At 36.9% G+C, this 16,837-nt stretch overlaps 1 protein-coding gene across 1 annotated transcript in view; it reads right to left on the reverse strand.

Annotated features, from left to right (window-relative positions):
• The window catches only part of LOC307169725 (SLAM family member 9-like), a 114,329-nt gene extending 112,896 nt beyond the window's left edge, over positions 1-1,433 (reverse strand). The window contains exon 1 of the mRNA XM_079890519.1: positions 1,219-1,433. Coding sequence (XP_079746645.1) covers positions 1,219-1,264 — 46 coding nt within the window. The 5' untranslated portion in view covers positions 1,265-1,433. The remainder of the gene's footprint in view (positions 1-1,218) is intronic.
• Positions 1,434-16,837: the final 15,404 nt, after the last annotated feature.

Genomic DNA, 16,837 nt, shown 5'->3' on the forward strand with positions numbered 1-16,837 from the left:
TGTACGGTAAAACAACACGAAAGGTAGAGCAAACTTTATTCTGAAATTGCTGGTCTACGAGTAGCACCAGACTGAAATAAGATCACTTAAAAGGACAGTTCACCCAAAAAAAATTACAAAATTCTGTCATCATTTATTCACTCTCATGTCGTTCCAAACCTGTGTGATTGACTTTCATCAGTGAAGCACAAAAAAAATTATTCGGCTTTTCTATGATTTTTTTAGATCCCAACATTCTTCAGAATAACTTATTTTGTGTTCGCTGAAGAACATCATTACGTGAACAACACGATCGGGTGAATAAATGATTACGGAATTGATTAATGATTAAAAGTCTTACTTCCCTAAATAAGTCAGTTTACAGTTACCAGTTACCATTGACAGCTGGTGGGTTTGAGATTTGTTTCAAATAGAGATTCGGCAAGGGAAAATGCTTCTGTGTCAGCATTAAATCAATTAAGGTTTAAAAGTTGATTGAAACTGAAAAAAAAAAATAATAATATTAACCAGAGAAACAGATTTTTTTTTTTTCATTTTAATTAACTTGAAATGTTTGTTTAAACATTTACATTTATGCAGTTGACAAACGTTTATATTCAAAGCAACTTTTATTTATTCAATATAAATATTAACAGTTCAACTGAAATATTAACCATTTGATGTTACATTAGAAATCAGGCATTGTTGACCCGAACATGTATATTCTATAATGATTACACTCTCATTGTTAAATAGTTATTCTCTATTGAGTGATACATTCAACATATAGTTGTATGTATCACTTTTGCTGAATGTAAAAAAGCAGGAAACTACAATAGCCTACCTTCTTCTGTGTTCCACACACATGTCAAGCAAATGATTAAAATTTACATTTTGGGGTAAAACCACTTTTAAAGTGATCAAATTAACCAATTTATATATGTTTTTATTATTATTATTATTATTATTATTATTAATAATTCAAAATATTGTAAATTACACTTGATAATATATGTAGCCTAAGTAAGATGTGTCATTTAAGCCATTTGTTTAGTGAACTGGTCCTTTAACATTTCTGGGTCAAAGTTTTTCTTTCAGATCATAACTCAGTAAAGATGATGAACTTTCGATTCACACTGCATTATTTTAACAAAGAGCTACACAACAGTGTCCCAAAGCATTTTTGTTCGCACGGTATAAGTAGGCTACAATAATTGAAGCCGTACCAATATAACTTACCACCCAAAAGCCATAGACAAAAACAGACAAATTGATGAACCATCATATTTGTAAATATTCCAAGCAGTCTGGAAGCATGAAAAACATCATGTCTGAAAACAATCTAGGTCTGAAAACCACGCAGAAAAAAATCTACATCAAAAGGCGCTGTCTCTCTGACGCGAAGCCATTCTCAAATGATTGTGGGCTTATAGTTCAACTGACCGTTTGATGAATGAATCTCCTCCTCTTCAGGAAGCCGGTGTTATACACCAAATAATAAAATACATTAAACTATTCGACTGAATTAGGATACATTTAGCCTACTGAGTAATTTTACCCTTTGAATGTGTGCTGTGTGCTTTTGCATAGAAAGTCGTCTACATAGTTTCAGTCCGAAAAATAATTAGGCTAAATACCACAGAAAGACTGTTCTGCCTTCGCTTTTATTATTTTGATCATTTAATGCAGGGTTTCTCAAACTCGGTCCTGGAGGGCCACTGTCCTGCACAGTTTAGCTCCAACCCTGAACAAACACACCTGAGCAAGCTAAGCAATGTCTTCAGGATCACGAAACTCACAGCTAGGTGTGTTTGATCAAGGTTGGAGCTAAACTGTCCAGGACCGAGTTTGAGAAACCCTGATTTAATGCGTTTAGGTGAAGCCCATAAATACACTTGCTTATACAAAATCAACATCTGCTTTCTCATGTATTTTTTCTTAGAGTCCTACTACGTTTTATTCCAGTGTTTCTGCGGAAAGCAGCGTTCTGAAACATCATGTAAATTCGAACACGTATTTCTTACGCCGTTTGAAACGTTCGATAGAGTGTTTTTAACAGTATCTGTCGGAGGTTTACAGATCTGGAGGAATACGCGTTAAGATGAAATATCAAAGAGTTTCTTGTGCCGTGTGCGTATATTTTTTCATGAAGTAAAGAACAGAATTATGTAGAATGTAAACAGAATTTTTTTCTATGGCAATTTTTTAAAGAGATATAGTGAGAGCCCAGCAAACACAGAACGTTGGCACAACGTAGGCAACCTTCTAACAACGTTTTAACAACATGGCCAAAAGGTTGCTATAACTACGTTGTGTAGTGAAGGTTGTTACAGCGTTCGTTGTCACAATGTTGGCATTAAACCACCGTTAAGGGCCATTGCTTAAGGTTGTGCCAACGGTGTCTGGACAACCACTGGACTACATAATGTACTCGTCACTGCCCTGAAGCGGGAAAATCAGCCTTTTAAATCCCAACCACCTGTTGTTGGGCTCAGTGTTCTCATTCATCATCGAGCAAGGATACGTGAGTATTGCGTTTAGCCTACCTCAGCTATCAAACACAACCTACAACCTTTCTAATAATGTAGCATCGCTCGCACTGTTTAGTTTTTCGTTTGATTTTTACGCTATTAAATCTCATTCGTTTCTTTGCTCCTCTGGATTTGTGGATGTTTCCCCGAAACCTTCTGTCATTTTTACTCTTCAAAGTGTAGGCTATACTTGCAGGTGTTGATAGCCCCATTAAATAATATAGATAAACAATAAACGATAAAAAGTATATAATTATCTAACAAAATACACCATAGCCTATAAAAATATATTGTCAGAACGTTGTCTCTCAGAACGTCGCGCAACAACGTTGCTACAGCCCTGTCACGTCTTACAATTCTACGTTGTTACAATGTTGCGAGCACGTAGACAGCGACGTTCCCAGCAAAAATGCAACGTGCCACAACGTAAATGTGTTTGCTGGGAGAGTGAGACAGAGTATTAGTGTGTGTGTGTGTGTGTGTGTGTGTGTGTGTGTGTGTGTGTGTGCTACATAAAAGACAACCTGTGAAAGTACCTTGAAGCCAACAACCACAAAAGCAGTCAAACACATTTACTTTTACACAATTGCTCTCGCTTCACACTTTCATTGTTTTCACACTTGAGGAGATGGCAGTTGTCGAAGAATTGTAGCTTTTCTTCTCTTTGCTATAATCATGATCATGAATCAAATAATCTGGTTTAAATACATTCATGAGACCTCAGGAGGTGTTTAATGTTCCTCCTGGGCCGTACAGAGATAGAAGAAGATGTAAAGTCAATCAATAATGGGGAGCAAGAGTCCAGTTTGTGCTGTAACTTTTTAAAAAGCTTTTTAAAAAAGTGTATACCTGTTAGATTAATTTAAACAGATACCAGTCATTTTTGAAGAAATGACAGTTTCAGTTAGTTCTGCATCAAGGTTGATCATCTTGACCTGCAAAACTGATTTGGCTCCAGGCGATAAAGTGCTGTATTTTACCTCACAACATTAGATTGCTATATAAGGCTGTTTACTCTGAAGTTTATGGACAAGCCGCCCTTCAACTAAACCCAGCAACCCACCCACACACACGTAACGCTTACAGCACATCTACCACAATAATAGCCTTCAGCCAATAGCCTGCATAGACCACAGTACATCTTGCTTTGACTCAGAAACCCAACTGGAAAGTATGTCAAGGTGCATGAAGAACATCTTTCTTCTTTGCAAAACAAAAAACCAACAACAAAAACAAAACTGAGGTTCTGCTCAGAATTGGACAAATGAAACAGCAAACACAATGAAATAAAAAACGTCCAACTTTCCAAATGGGCCACACATACTTTGCATATATGAGCTCAGCACTGCGCTTTGCATGTGCATTTGGGTACTTGCGGTTTTGCCTATGTAAAACATGCTTTTTATGTGTCGCAGCCATGTGAAAGAAAGTTACAAAACTTAGTTATAAAATCTAGCAAGAGATTATTGTAGAAATCATTTAATCTACAAAAATTAATTGAAGAATTAATAGTATAGTTGATTATTATTTGTAAGTTAAATATAAAAAAATTATGCCTAATTAAATTAATTTTACTCACACGGTTCTAATTGAATACTACAGCAATGATTAATACATTATTGCTGAATTAATGTAAGAGAAAAGCATCTTAATACCAGTAACTGGCTCCATGCTGGTATAAACAGATACAATTTTGTCCACATCACTACAAATACGCAATTGTTTACAGTAAAATTTGCTGTGTCTAATGTTGAACTCCTGAATCATCCATGTGTTGGCTGTTTCCCTCAGCCTCAGCTTCATAACCCTGTGGGTTTATTGCATACAGGCCTAAATCTGCTGACAAAAGCTTCATAAAACACAGATCATCTCTCAGCCATGACAGTCTTCTAACACAAGTTCTCATCTGATAAAACAAGACAACAAACTCTCATGGTCTGGAATAACATGTTTCCTGCATGTCATGTAGTTTTAAGGTCGGCATGATGTACGTCATCAGTGTTTTTATCTGAAGGAGACGAGGAGGCAGGCCCGAGGCATGACAAAACGAGATGCAGTGTCTCATTCCTCTTCTCTGGGAACCATGGTTACATCCGTAACCTGAGACGTTCCCTTTAGATTGGGAACTCTACACTGTAACTGAGATGACACTAGGAAGAAAAAAACACTGCTGAAGAACTGCCTGCCACATTAGTTGTGTCTATGCACTACCACAATAAGCATAGCAAAAATGACTCAACTTACCACCTGGAATCAAAAGCATCCATCACTCAGGCGCACCGTAGGAATCACAGAACTCTCATGTGGCAAAATTACCTTCGGCCATATACTTGCTCTGAAATAACGAAAGCCCCAGCCTTTATCAACCTTCCTCCCTTCCTTGTTCCAGGGCTTGGGGTCATCAAAGGTAAATGAAGTAGGGGAAGATAAATGCCCTACATACTCCATTCACCTGACATCAAACCCAGGAACAAGATCCAGGCTATTTTGTTTTTCAACCCAGGAATAAGATAATTTATGGTATCAAGGCGGAGCAAGAGAGATTTCTTTAGAGACAATCACCCTCCGCCCACAAGCACTGACCCATGCCACTCTCAACTTGGGGGCAGAGGAATGGGGCAGGATGTCCTTACATGTGCCCATCATCCTCCTACCTAAACTGAAGTATCTTAGCCGAAAAAAACATGCTTGCTAAAAATGAATCTGCCATCCAAAGGCACAAGAAGACACATTTTCTCTTATTTCTTGGATCTCGCCCGTTCTCCTCCACTTGTTACCAATGCTTTTCTGCCTCCACAATGCGTGAGCAACTGCATTGACGAAACTTTGCCACCTACTCCCAAATGGTCAATTCCATAAAAAAAGCTATTTTAATTGTTGAATTGTCAATTTTGATTTTTATGCCAATTTTAATATAGCATCAACATTGATGTAAGATAGGAGTCTTTCTTGCTATTTCTGTATATTCATATTTTTTTCTGTAAACATACACTTTAATGACAAAAGTTTTGGGATGTAAGCCTTTACATGCACATGAACTTTAATGACATCCCATTCTTAATCCATAGGGTTTAATGTGGTGTTGGCCCACCCTTTGGAGCTATATAACAGCTTCAACTCTTCTGGGAAGGCTTTCCACAAGGTTTAGGAGTGTGTTTATGGGAATTTTTGACCATTCTTCTAGAAGCGCATTTGTGAGGTCAGGCACTGATGTTGGACGAGAAGGCCCGGCTCTCAGTCTCCACTCTAATTCATCCCAAAGGTGTTCTATTGGGTTGAAGTCTGGACTCGGTGCGGGCCAGTCAAGTTCCTCCACACCAAACTTGCTCATCCATGTCTTTATGGATACCGTTCTCCTGGGAACCGCCAAACCCAGACTCGTCCATCAGATTGCCAGACAGAGAAGCGTGATTCGTCTCTCCAGAGAACACGTCTCCAGTGCTCTAGAGTCCAGTGTCGGCATGCTTTACACCACTGCATTACTCTTTGCATTGCACTTGGTGATGTAAGGCTTGGATGCAGCTGCTCGACCATGGAAACCCATGAAGCGCTCTATGCACCGTTGTTCAGCTAATCTGAAGGCCACACGAAGTTTGGAGGTCTGTAGCTATTGACTCTGCAGAAAGTTGTCGACTTCTGCGCACGGTGCGCCTCAGCATGCACTGACATCGCTCTGTGATTTTACTTGGCCTACCACTCTGTGGTTGAGTTCCTGAGAAAATTTTACGAATGGACTTATTGCACAGGTGGCAACCTATCATGGTACCACGCGTGAATTCACTGAGCTCCTGAAAGCAACCCATTCTATCAAATATGTTTGTAGAAGCAGTCTGCAATGCATGCAAGGTGCTTGATTTTATAAAAGGTGCTAAATTCAATGATTTGGAGGGGTATCCCAATACTTTTGGCAATATAGGGTATAAATGCCTTCTTAGGTCAATAATGTAGGTCTATAAGTAATAAAACTTATAGATATTTAGTGTTATATATTATTTAAAAAAATAAAGACATCTAAGTGATGTGATAGTTGATTCTTTTTGAATGTGAATTAGCATTGCTTTACTGTGAGGATGGAAAACCCATGTCTGTGGGTTGTGTGAATGTCTGCATCGCCCCTTTCACTTGTTTATACACCACATCCTGTGAAAACATTTGAACAACTTGGGTCAGATCATGTCATGTCAACCAAAAACAAACAAATAAAAAATTAACATTATCTAATCACATAACTGGGTCATTCTCCAAAAAAGCTTTTTTTTAATTGCCCACCAGTAATTTTTTCCAGGTTTGTATGTGATATTAAAAGACCAAATTCAGGATGTATACTATATTTATATATATGCTATATTTAGAACCAGAATATAAATGCAACACATTCTCGTTAAATGTTTCTCCATAGAAAACCATTATAAAGAAAATGGCATTTGGCACATTGTGTTTATACTCTGGGCTCATCTGCTTGCCTGAATGTACTTAAGCATGTTAGAATGTCCCGCTGTTATTAGTGATTGAAATACTGCAGTGTGTGCTGAATATAGATCACAAGTGCCCAAAACTATCTTTGTTTTTCTTCTTATGAGATGTAAATTTGATAGGCCTGTGCTGCAGTTTTAGGGATCGTTTGGCCTCCAGGTCTCTGAGCCAGTCACGTGACTGAAAACTATATGAAATGCAAATGTAGAAGTGTAATAGGTGAAAGGGTGTGGTTGGAGAGTTACCAGAACCTTGTGAACACCATCACAGAGAGGTTTTCCTGAACATTCACAGTGGGTGTGTCCAAAATCGCATACTCTCTTGAGTAGATTGAATAATTTATTTGTGAGCACTAAAAAAAAAGGTATGTTATATAAAGTAGGAGTGGACGCACCACATTCGCCATGTTGTCATTATCATGTGACTTACTGTCACTGTCGGTTTCGAGGAAGGATGAAACTGGATCCAAGTACAGCAGTGTTTATTGAAAACAAAATCAAACTAACCAAAATACTCAGGTTTCTCATATATTCCAAAACGTGAACAGAACAACCGGTTAAACGCAGCAATAACATACACCGAACTGAACCAAACACTGAGCTGAAATACACAATCAAAGAGATGAGACACAGCTGACATATGAGATAATGGATGAACAACAGGTAACTGGAATACAACAATCAGACACACTGGGAAACATGAACAGAAAAATAATCTAGAAACACAGACATGAACAGAACGGAGCAAATAAACCCTAAGCATGAACAAACAGACTCAAAAAGTGACACCAGTCAGACACAGTTTTGTCACTGTCATTGATAAATTATCTCCCGTCGCCTCAAGGGATCCTAAAGTGTCCATTGTATACATACTCCAGAATCTCACCTGAAGAAGTAGGTCATCCAGGTACTTTTTGCATTACTGTGAATTCGGACATTCTTCTTTTGAATATCAAAAGAATTTTCATTCTTCTCGTTCTCATACTGTTTTTCGCCTACTATAGGAAAGTATGTGATTTCGCATGCAGCCATTTACTGCGCCCCACTTAAGAGATGATCTTCACAACCCAGACTCCTCTTTACCATTAGCACTTGACTGAATCCGGTTGATGCTTTCCCAATATTAAAAACAAAAACAAAACAAAAAATCCCAGCTGATTTTCCTCCCTCTAGTCTGTACTCCTAAGTAAATACAGATACTGGAGAAAAATAGATGAAAAATAAATAGTCAAACCATCTTTAAAAACAGATTATCGAATGCCTTTGGGGTTTTATTTGAATATTTGAAATATTTTTAATGAGATTTTCAGGGACACGACACCAAGTTTTGAGAATGACTCGGTTGTCATTTGGTTAGCACTCCATTGGCACAACCCACCTCTTTTTCCTCTTCCCTTTTTTTTGTTAATAAAATATAATGCATCACAACACTATGGCCCACCTGTCGTCTGTGTACACAGTGCAGATGGTCTGGGGGGAAGGGTGTTTCTCAGAAGTGGAGCATCTAAAATTTCAGCTCATATGAACATCATCCATAAGAGAACAAAGTCCTTTTTGTGTTAATGTCAGATAGATGCATAAAGGGAAGTTTCACAGACCTTAGCCAGGGAGAACCATATTTGAATTTAAACAAATTTAAACAAATCAGTGAGGGAAGGACGAGGCTCGAACGATCTCTTTTTATAAAGCTGACTCAGTGGACCAAAGTGAAGATAAAATAAAAGTGAAGGTATGGGAAAATATCTGTGACTCGTTTGATTTTTTTTTATTCACAATGACAAAGGGTATGTTGTGTATTCACTCATATCATTTATTGAGTCAAAACAAACTATTTTCAATGTACAAAATACAGAAAGTAGGCGTCACACCTACTCACCCTCTCTCCAAAACAAACAGCTGGTAAAAGCTCATTGAAAAGCAACTTATCAATGATGGACCAAAGGGGGGCAGAAAAGCTTTATTTCCATAAATCATATTTACACACATCTCACTGTTCGTAATTTTATTTGATGAGTTTACATTTTAGTATTATCCTTTACTGAGATAAGAGGAAAACATATTTAACTTGCTGTTCAGGCTGTTCAGCAAGAGTCTTACCTCAAGCTTTAAATTCCCACCTTGAATGAATTGCTAATAAAATGGACATGAAGGTGGAGGCGGTTGGAGCATGATGGCAGAACATATATGTTTATTTGCAGGATTATATGATTGAGACATATGAGACATATAGAGTTGCTCAAACAGGTCACAACAGAGACGGACAGAGAAACCAAAACAAACAAACTAAATAGTTCTGAAAGGTGTTGTACACCCCGGTGTCAACTAAAGAGTTCAATTATAAGCACATCTTTAATGTGATTAGATTTGAAAACATCGCCCCCTGGTGTTCTGTCTTCCTGAACTCAGAGCACCTCCAGATCTGATGTCATAAACCAGCACAGCAACTGTAGCCACGCCCACCAGAGCAGAGATGACCAATCAGATCACAGCTTCAGAGAAACCACAATGCAGGACAGAGTCTGAGGGGAAAAAACAGTAAAACATGGAAACATTTGTGTGAACTTCAACTATTTCCGTTTTGTAAAGAATAACACTTCTTGCTGTCGTAAACTTGGTAAACTTGCAGTCATACCTGAACATTGTCACTGTTTTGGTTGTTTGTTCAGAGACTCTTAATTTGAAGATTATTTTATTTATTTTTTCCTGGTCTCCCTTTTCCTGTTTAGTTCTTGTGTCCTTGATTGTAATGGGCCGTGTCTGAAATCTTAAATGCTTTGGAGGTTGTATTCCAAGTTAGGAAGGCATCAAGACCTGTCATAATCTAATGTCAGTTTTACTGCCTGCCTGTCTCCTGAGAAACCTTCATCTAATCGATTTTTGAAGACAGCATAAATCCTTCGCAGCCTTTGATATCCCACAATCCTGTTCTTTCTATTTTGTGACAGTTAAGCTAAAAAATAAAGATGGCGTCTGAAAGTTGCGGTTGGTGGTCAGTTTGTGTGTAAATGTAAGTTTTTGAAATTTTTAGGGAGAAATTACTAAATATTCGCTTAGTTTTCACCAAAGATCGCCCTATTTTGTTGTAGAATAGATCATTAAACCATTACTCTGCCTCAGAAATCAGTTTTGTGAGGTGCCTTTGTGCTCAAATGCGGCCTGCAAAGTCAGTGCAAACTGCAAAGTTTTTGGATGCAGCCATGGTTTATTTCCCCTTATGTTCACCTGTTCAGTTATTGTTCAGTTCTCATTATCTTGTGTATTTCAACCCTCAGTTTGGTTCTCTCTTTGTTCTGTCTTGTCTTTGTTTTAAAAGTTGACAGATTCTTTGCACTATGGATGATATTTGTTTTTGTGACAGTTATACTTCTATAAATTGATCCCCCGCTCTTTATCTTCTCTGACCTGTGTTGTGACAGAACACGAACCATACCAAGACAGGTCTAGCAGCAGAATCGACTGTCTTTGAGCCCTCTTGTCACGGCCAGAGGTCGTCTGTGAATTTTCTGTCTGCCCAGTTACGGACATGGAGTCCACCTTCAGACTCGCTGTGCCCCATCACAGCCGCTAAAGCCATCCCTGAACTCTCTATGCCTTCTGTTACTAAGATCATCCCTAAACTCACTGTGCTGTAGCCTTGCTGGCTCCATCTGGTCTCCTGCTCCGCCCAAACTTTCTTAATAAAATATCATTTTTAATTGTGAAAAAATAATTAATGTTGTTTTAAAAAATATTTTAAAATGGATATAGATCAATATAAAAATGAACAATTGTCATAAATTGACTCTTTATAACTCTTTATATATCTATTTTTAACTATAAACTTTTGCAATTACTAATAAAAATAGTTTTTTTTACCATCTGGGAAAAACAAGAAAAGACAAAGAGAAGAGAGGATCTGCTGATGGGATTGTTGATCACACAGCTGTAAGTGTTGTTATCCTGATATTCCACCTCCAGAGGTAGAGAGAGACTGATGCTCAGATCAGACACACTGATGCTGGACAATACACTGATTCCTTTGTACCAGGAGAGAGTCACATCACTCACATTCAACACTGAACACACCAGTGAACATCTGGACTCTGATGATGATGATGAACAGCTGTAAATAGTGTCTGATTAGGCTACTATTTGCTTTGATACATTTACATTTTGTAAGACTGAAAATACTGGTTGGGGTCTGAGACAAAAGGGCCCTGCTAGCTAATTAACATTCGACCTCCCCCATACAGGAAGTGAGGTTCACTTCCTCTCAGAAACAACGAAGAACTCACACAAGAACATGGTTTAATGTGAATGTTTATCATTGACTGTTATGTTTTTTGTGTCATTTGAAATGTCTTAAAGTGAGTGGTACAGATATCTCATATCCAGATAGATAAAATAAAAGGAAGTAAGGTTTATAGAAGTTTAGAGAAAACTGGTCCAGATAATGCCACCCCCCTTTTGTTGAATAAGAAGCCATTTTGAGGGTGGTCTCCCCCATCCCCCATGTCACCTGGTCAAGGGGATAAAGGAAGGTGTGCTCCCGCTCTCGGGTCTCTTCTTTGCTGGACAGGAATGAAATAGGTGGTCTCTCCTCTCTTTCCCTTCTTCTCTCTCTCTCTCTCTCTCTCTCTCTCTCTCTCTCTCTCTCTCTCTCTCTCTCTCTATCTATCTCTCTCTCTTTCCCTGTATAACCAATGTATAACCAATAACCATGTTCTAGATATTGTGAATTGATTGTGGAATTAATCTCTGATATCTGAAATATTAAATTGTTACATCTGATTATTCTAACTGATTTTGACATTGTTCATTTAATGGTTAAAGGAATAGTCAAACATTCGCTCAATATTAGTGAGGCACAGGTATTATTAAAAACCTTTCATTTATGGAGTCAGATGAATTAACGAAAGAATACATATTCAAATGTATTGCATTTAACCAACCAATACTTTGCATGAGTGAGGACAGAACACGTGATAACCTTCCCTGTGTATTGGCGAACTGGCGTTGAACCAATATATCGGGCCTTACAATTTTAATATCAATTAGTAATTAATTCGCAATCAAATCTGTTGTCAAGATAATCTCGGAGATGTTCCAACTAAAATGTCAACCATTTAAAAATTAAATAAAAAGCTTTTAAAAATTGGGCCAAAATTCAATCTTTGCAAGAAATCACTGAACATTTCTTAAGTTTATTTATACTTTTTAAGATAATAAGGTTAGATTTAGCTTGCTGTCGGCAGTGGAGAGGCTCGAGGAAGCAGCTTCAACTTCAGTTCAGATAAACCTCTCAGTGACTACTAATGCTGGGATGAGGAGTATGGCAGCAAGATGCCTGAATTATGATGGTGGAGCTGGGGAGGAGGAGGGACGCTAACAGCGGATGGCAGAGCAAGATGAGCGGCTGCTTATATGATCTGCAGTTCATTGAGAGATTAGATGGGTTCACTCCTCCCGAAATTAAGTTTGTGAACTTCACTCATTTAACTATAGCAAAAGTAAATTTCTTACTGAAGTAAATTTTTCATCTCAGTTTTTAGTGTTTTTATACAATGAGACAAATCTGATATTATTTTAATCTTATATCTGTTATTAACAGTTTTAACAGTTCTTTAATGCTAATCTAAGCAGCAGAAGACACTAGCAGCGTTTAAATCCCAGTTGTGCAGGTGGGGCATGTTGTCACACTGCGTTAAAATATTATGTTCCCTATTATTGCTAAATAACTGCTATTCTATTCTTTTATTAATTATATTGAGAAACCAAGAGAAAAGGTGAATAAAGATTGAGTCAATGTTCAGAAATTATTATTTATTATTATGTTTTGCACTATGTTGTATATCTGTGTTTGCTGGTGTGTTCATTGTCAAACTCAAAAACTTGTTATTTTTAATTATTAAAAAATGTTAGTATTTTATAAAAAAAAAAAGTTAATAATAGTACAAAATTGACAAAATATTTTAGTTTGTCTTGTTGGCTATATATATTTTTTGGATTAGATCAGAATTTTAAGCTGTCAAATGGTCATGTTTGTGATCCACCTATGGGGCATGTTGTCACATTTCACTTCCATTCTTTCGGGGTAAATCAAGAAAAAAAAGTATACACTGTATTAATGAAGCAAAACCAAAATTGTACTAGACATGAGGGAAATTTTAAAAAAGCCTCGCTCTCCCCTATATTGAGCTCAGAGAGCAAGTCTGGACGTCCAAAGACTTTTGAAGACTGATGGTCATTACTGTTGTGACACTGACCTCTGCTGGTGGAAATGAGTTATTGGATGTGACAAGTTCACAATAGATTTCAACATTGAATTCTATAGTGGCTTCACATACAGTGATATGTACAATAACAATTGCAGAAAAACTTAACGTCCATGCCGCGAGAGGTTTCAAAAAGTGGTGGGGACATGTCCAACCCGCAGGTTACTCCTGTTAGAGTAGCTTAGAATAGAATAGAATAGAATAGAATAGAATAGAATAGAATAGAATAGAATAGAATAGAAAGCCTTTATTGTCATTATACTCACATACAATGAAATAAACATTATTCTTAAGAAAAATAATAAATTAACATTAATAAAAGTGTCACTTTCACATGTCCTTCTTGGAATGAAGCATTCAGTATTGTATAGTGAATATAAATTAATATCATTGTCAGGACTGATTTAAACATTATAACAGCCAAACCCATTAACACATGGATTCCTCAAACAGTCATCAGCGGGAGTGATTAGCACAATGATTAAACACATTCAACACTGATACTCGGTCACACTTGACATATTTACAATGGTTTATGATTCCTTAGAGAAATCTTACTTTCTATTTTTTATGAGCTGCCTTTTTTTTTGTCCTGTTGAGACTCTTGGTAACCGTCCCAATTACATAATTCATCATCACTTCATATTTTTATGTTCAAAACTTTATATTTAAAACAATCTCATAACATTATTGACGCAATTGTTTATTCCAGTTTAAATTCATACCTTAAATTAATACCATTAAACAAACATCTTATTCCATTTCAGATGCAGCTTCTGTACCTCTGCAGAACAAGCTTGGATTTTGTTGATACTGATTTCATTTGATTGGTAACAATCATGTCTTGATATTCTAATTGAATTTACTGATTCAATATCCGAAACTGACAACTGACAAGATGACACATTTAACAAGGCAAGAAAAATCCACCATTCAAACACTGCAGTTTATATCTGATTTTTTCGAATTGTCTTCTCCATTTCTCACTTACAAATAAAAACATTTCCACATTTATTTGTAAAGCACTTTTCACAATACATATCAAATCAGTTTTACAGAAAATACATGTTTTGTGATTTGTTATAGAGTGAGTGATCTGTTATCAGAGGTGACTGTGTCCAAGTAATGTCCATATTTCAGAAATAAACACTTCTAAAACAATAGAGATCATGTGTTTAGCTAACATCGTGTATTCATTTGAGCTCATTGAAGCAATTATTACAAGTTGTGATCCATAATGAATACAATATATAGAAACATTTGTAAGTAGGCTTCATTAAGTCCTTGAGCACCTCCGCAAACTAATAGAAAATAACCAAAACAATCCTAGGTTTAGCACCGTGGCTAGACTAACAAATAAACAGACGTCACCCGAACAAAATATTCCGTTACAGTTTAGTAGTAATGATTTCATGAATTTTTTCACTGAGAAAATAGAAAACATCAGAACCACAATTGTAAACGTTCAATCCTCAATCGCGCCTTATAATTCAGCCTCAATTATCACCCCGCAAGAACAATTACAGTGCTTTACAACTATAGAACAAATAGAGTTAAATAAACTTATCACTTCCTCTAAAACAACAACATGTTTATTAGATCCTATACCAACTAAACTACTGAAAAAAGTGTTACCTATTGTGGAAGAGCCTCTTCTCAATATTATCAACTCATCTTTATCTTTAGGTTATGTTCCAAGAACATTTAAACTGGCAGTTATAAAACCTCTCATTAAGAAACCACAATTAGATCATAATAATCTAGCAAATTATAGACCCATTTCAAATCTTCCATTTATGTCTAAAATACTAGAAAAAGTTGTGTCCGCTCAACTGGGCTCTTTCTTGCAAGAAAATGACACCTATGAAAAGTTTCAGTCAGGATTCAGGCCGCATCATAGCACTGAAGCACTGCGCTGCGCTCGTTAAAATCACAAATGATTTACTCTTAGCTTCTGACCAAGGCTGTATCTCAATACTAGTTTTACTTGATCTAAGTGCTGCGTTCGATACTATAGATCACACAATACTCTTAGATCGACTACAAAATTATACTGGTGTTCAAGGACAAGCATTAAGCTGGTTTAGATCATACTTATCTGACCGCTACCATTTTGTCTATTTGAATGGAGAAAAATCAATCATAACTCCAGTAAACTATGGAGTGCCGCAAGGATCTGTGTTAGGCCCTCTATTATTCTCAATATATATGCTGCCACTTGGAAATATTATAAGGAAACATGGAATTACTTTCCATTGTTATGCTGATGACACTCAAATATATATTTCATCACGGCCTGATGAACACGCTAAATTATCCAAATTGACAGAGTGTGTTAAAGATATAAAAGATTGGATGACGCGTAATTTTCTTTTATTAAATCCTGACAAGACAGAGGTACTAATCATCGGTTCAAAAAACCACCCACAAAACCTCGCACAATACAACTTTAACATCGTAGGATGTCCTGTTACTTCATCCTCTACAGTAAAAGACCTGGGTGATATATTAGACTGCAACCTGTCTTTTGAAAATCACATTGCATATGTTACAAGAACAGCCTTTTTCCACCTTAGAAACATTGCTAAGCTACGTAACATGCTATCAGTTTCTGATGCAGAAAAGCTAGTTCACGCATTCATGACCTCGAGACTAGATTACTGTAATGCTTTATTAGCCGGTTGTCCTGCATCCTCAATAAACAAGCTACAGTTAGTCCAAAATGCCGCCGCTAGAGTTCTAACTATCAAGAAAATATGATCATATAACACCAATTTTATCATCACTGCATTGGTTACCTATAAAGTTCCGTATTAATTACAAGGTATTGCTACTGACTTATAAAGCCCTAAACGGCTTAGCTCCAGTCTATTTAACGGATCTTCTATCACCCTATAATCCATCGCGCTCTTTAAGATCAATAAATTCGAGGCTTTTGGTCATACCTAGGATATCCAGATCAACCAAAGGAGGGAGAGCATTTTCACATTTGGCTCCGAAACTCTGGAATATCCTTCCTGATATTGTTCGTTGCTCGGACTCGCTCTCCCAGTTTAAAACTAGATTAAAGACGCATCTTTTCGGCCAGGCATTCATATAATATTTTTAATCTTACAGTTCAAACTACAATCCAGCCTCTAGTTCATAAATGCCAGAAGAGAACTGGCCCCCGACTGAGCCTGGGTTCTCCCAAGGTTTTTTTTTTTCTCCATTAGGTCACCTGATGGAGTTTTAGGACACCATTAGGTCACTTGATGGAGTTTTTTCGGTTCCTTGCCACTGTTGCCTTTGGCTTGCTCAGTTGGGGATATTTTGGGGATATTTAATTTTATTTTATCAATCAATAAATTCCACTAGAGACAAACCCTGTTGTATTATTTTATTTTAATTTAATACTGTAAAGCTGTTTTGATACAATCTGTATTGTGAAAAGCGCTATACAAATATACTTGATTTGATTTGATTTTGACATACTGTGAAACACAGCTTCAACCTCAATGTCAATTATTATTCAACAGAATATCATGTTTCCATGAATTTGTTATGTATTTAATGTCACCGTGTTCACATGGTCAACATCTACATCTGAGGCTTACTTTGG

This window comes from Squalius cephalus (genome assembly GCF_949319135.1).
Source record: "Squalius cephalus genome assembly, chromosome: 13".
Taxonomy (NCBI): Eukaryota; Metazoa; Chordata; class Actinopteri; order Cypriniformes; family Leuciscidae; genus Squalius; species Squalius cephalus.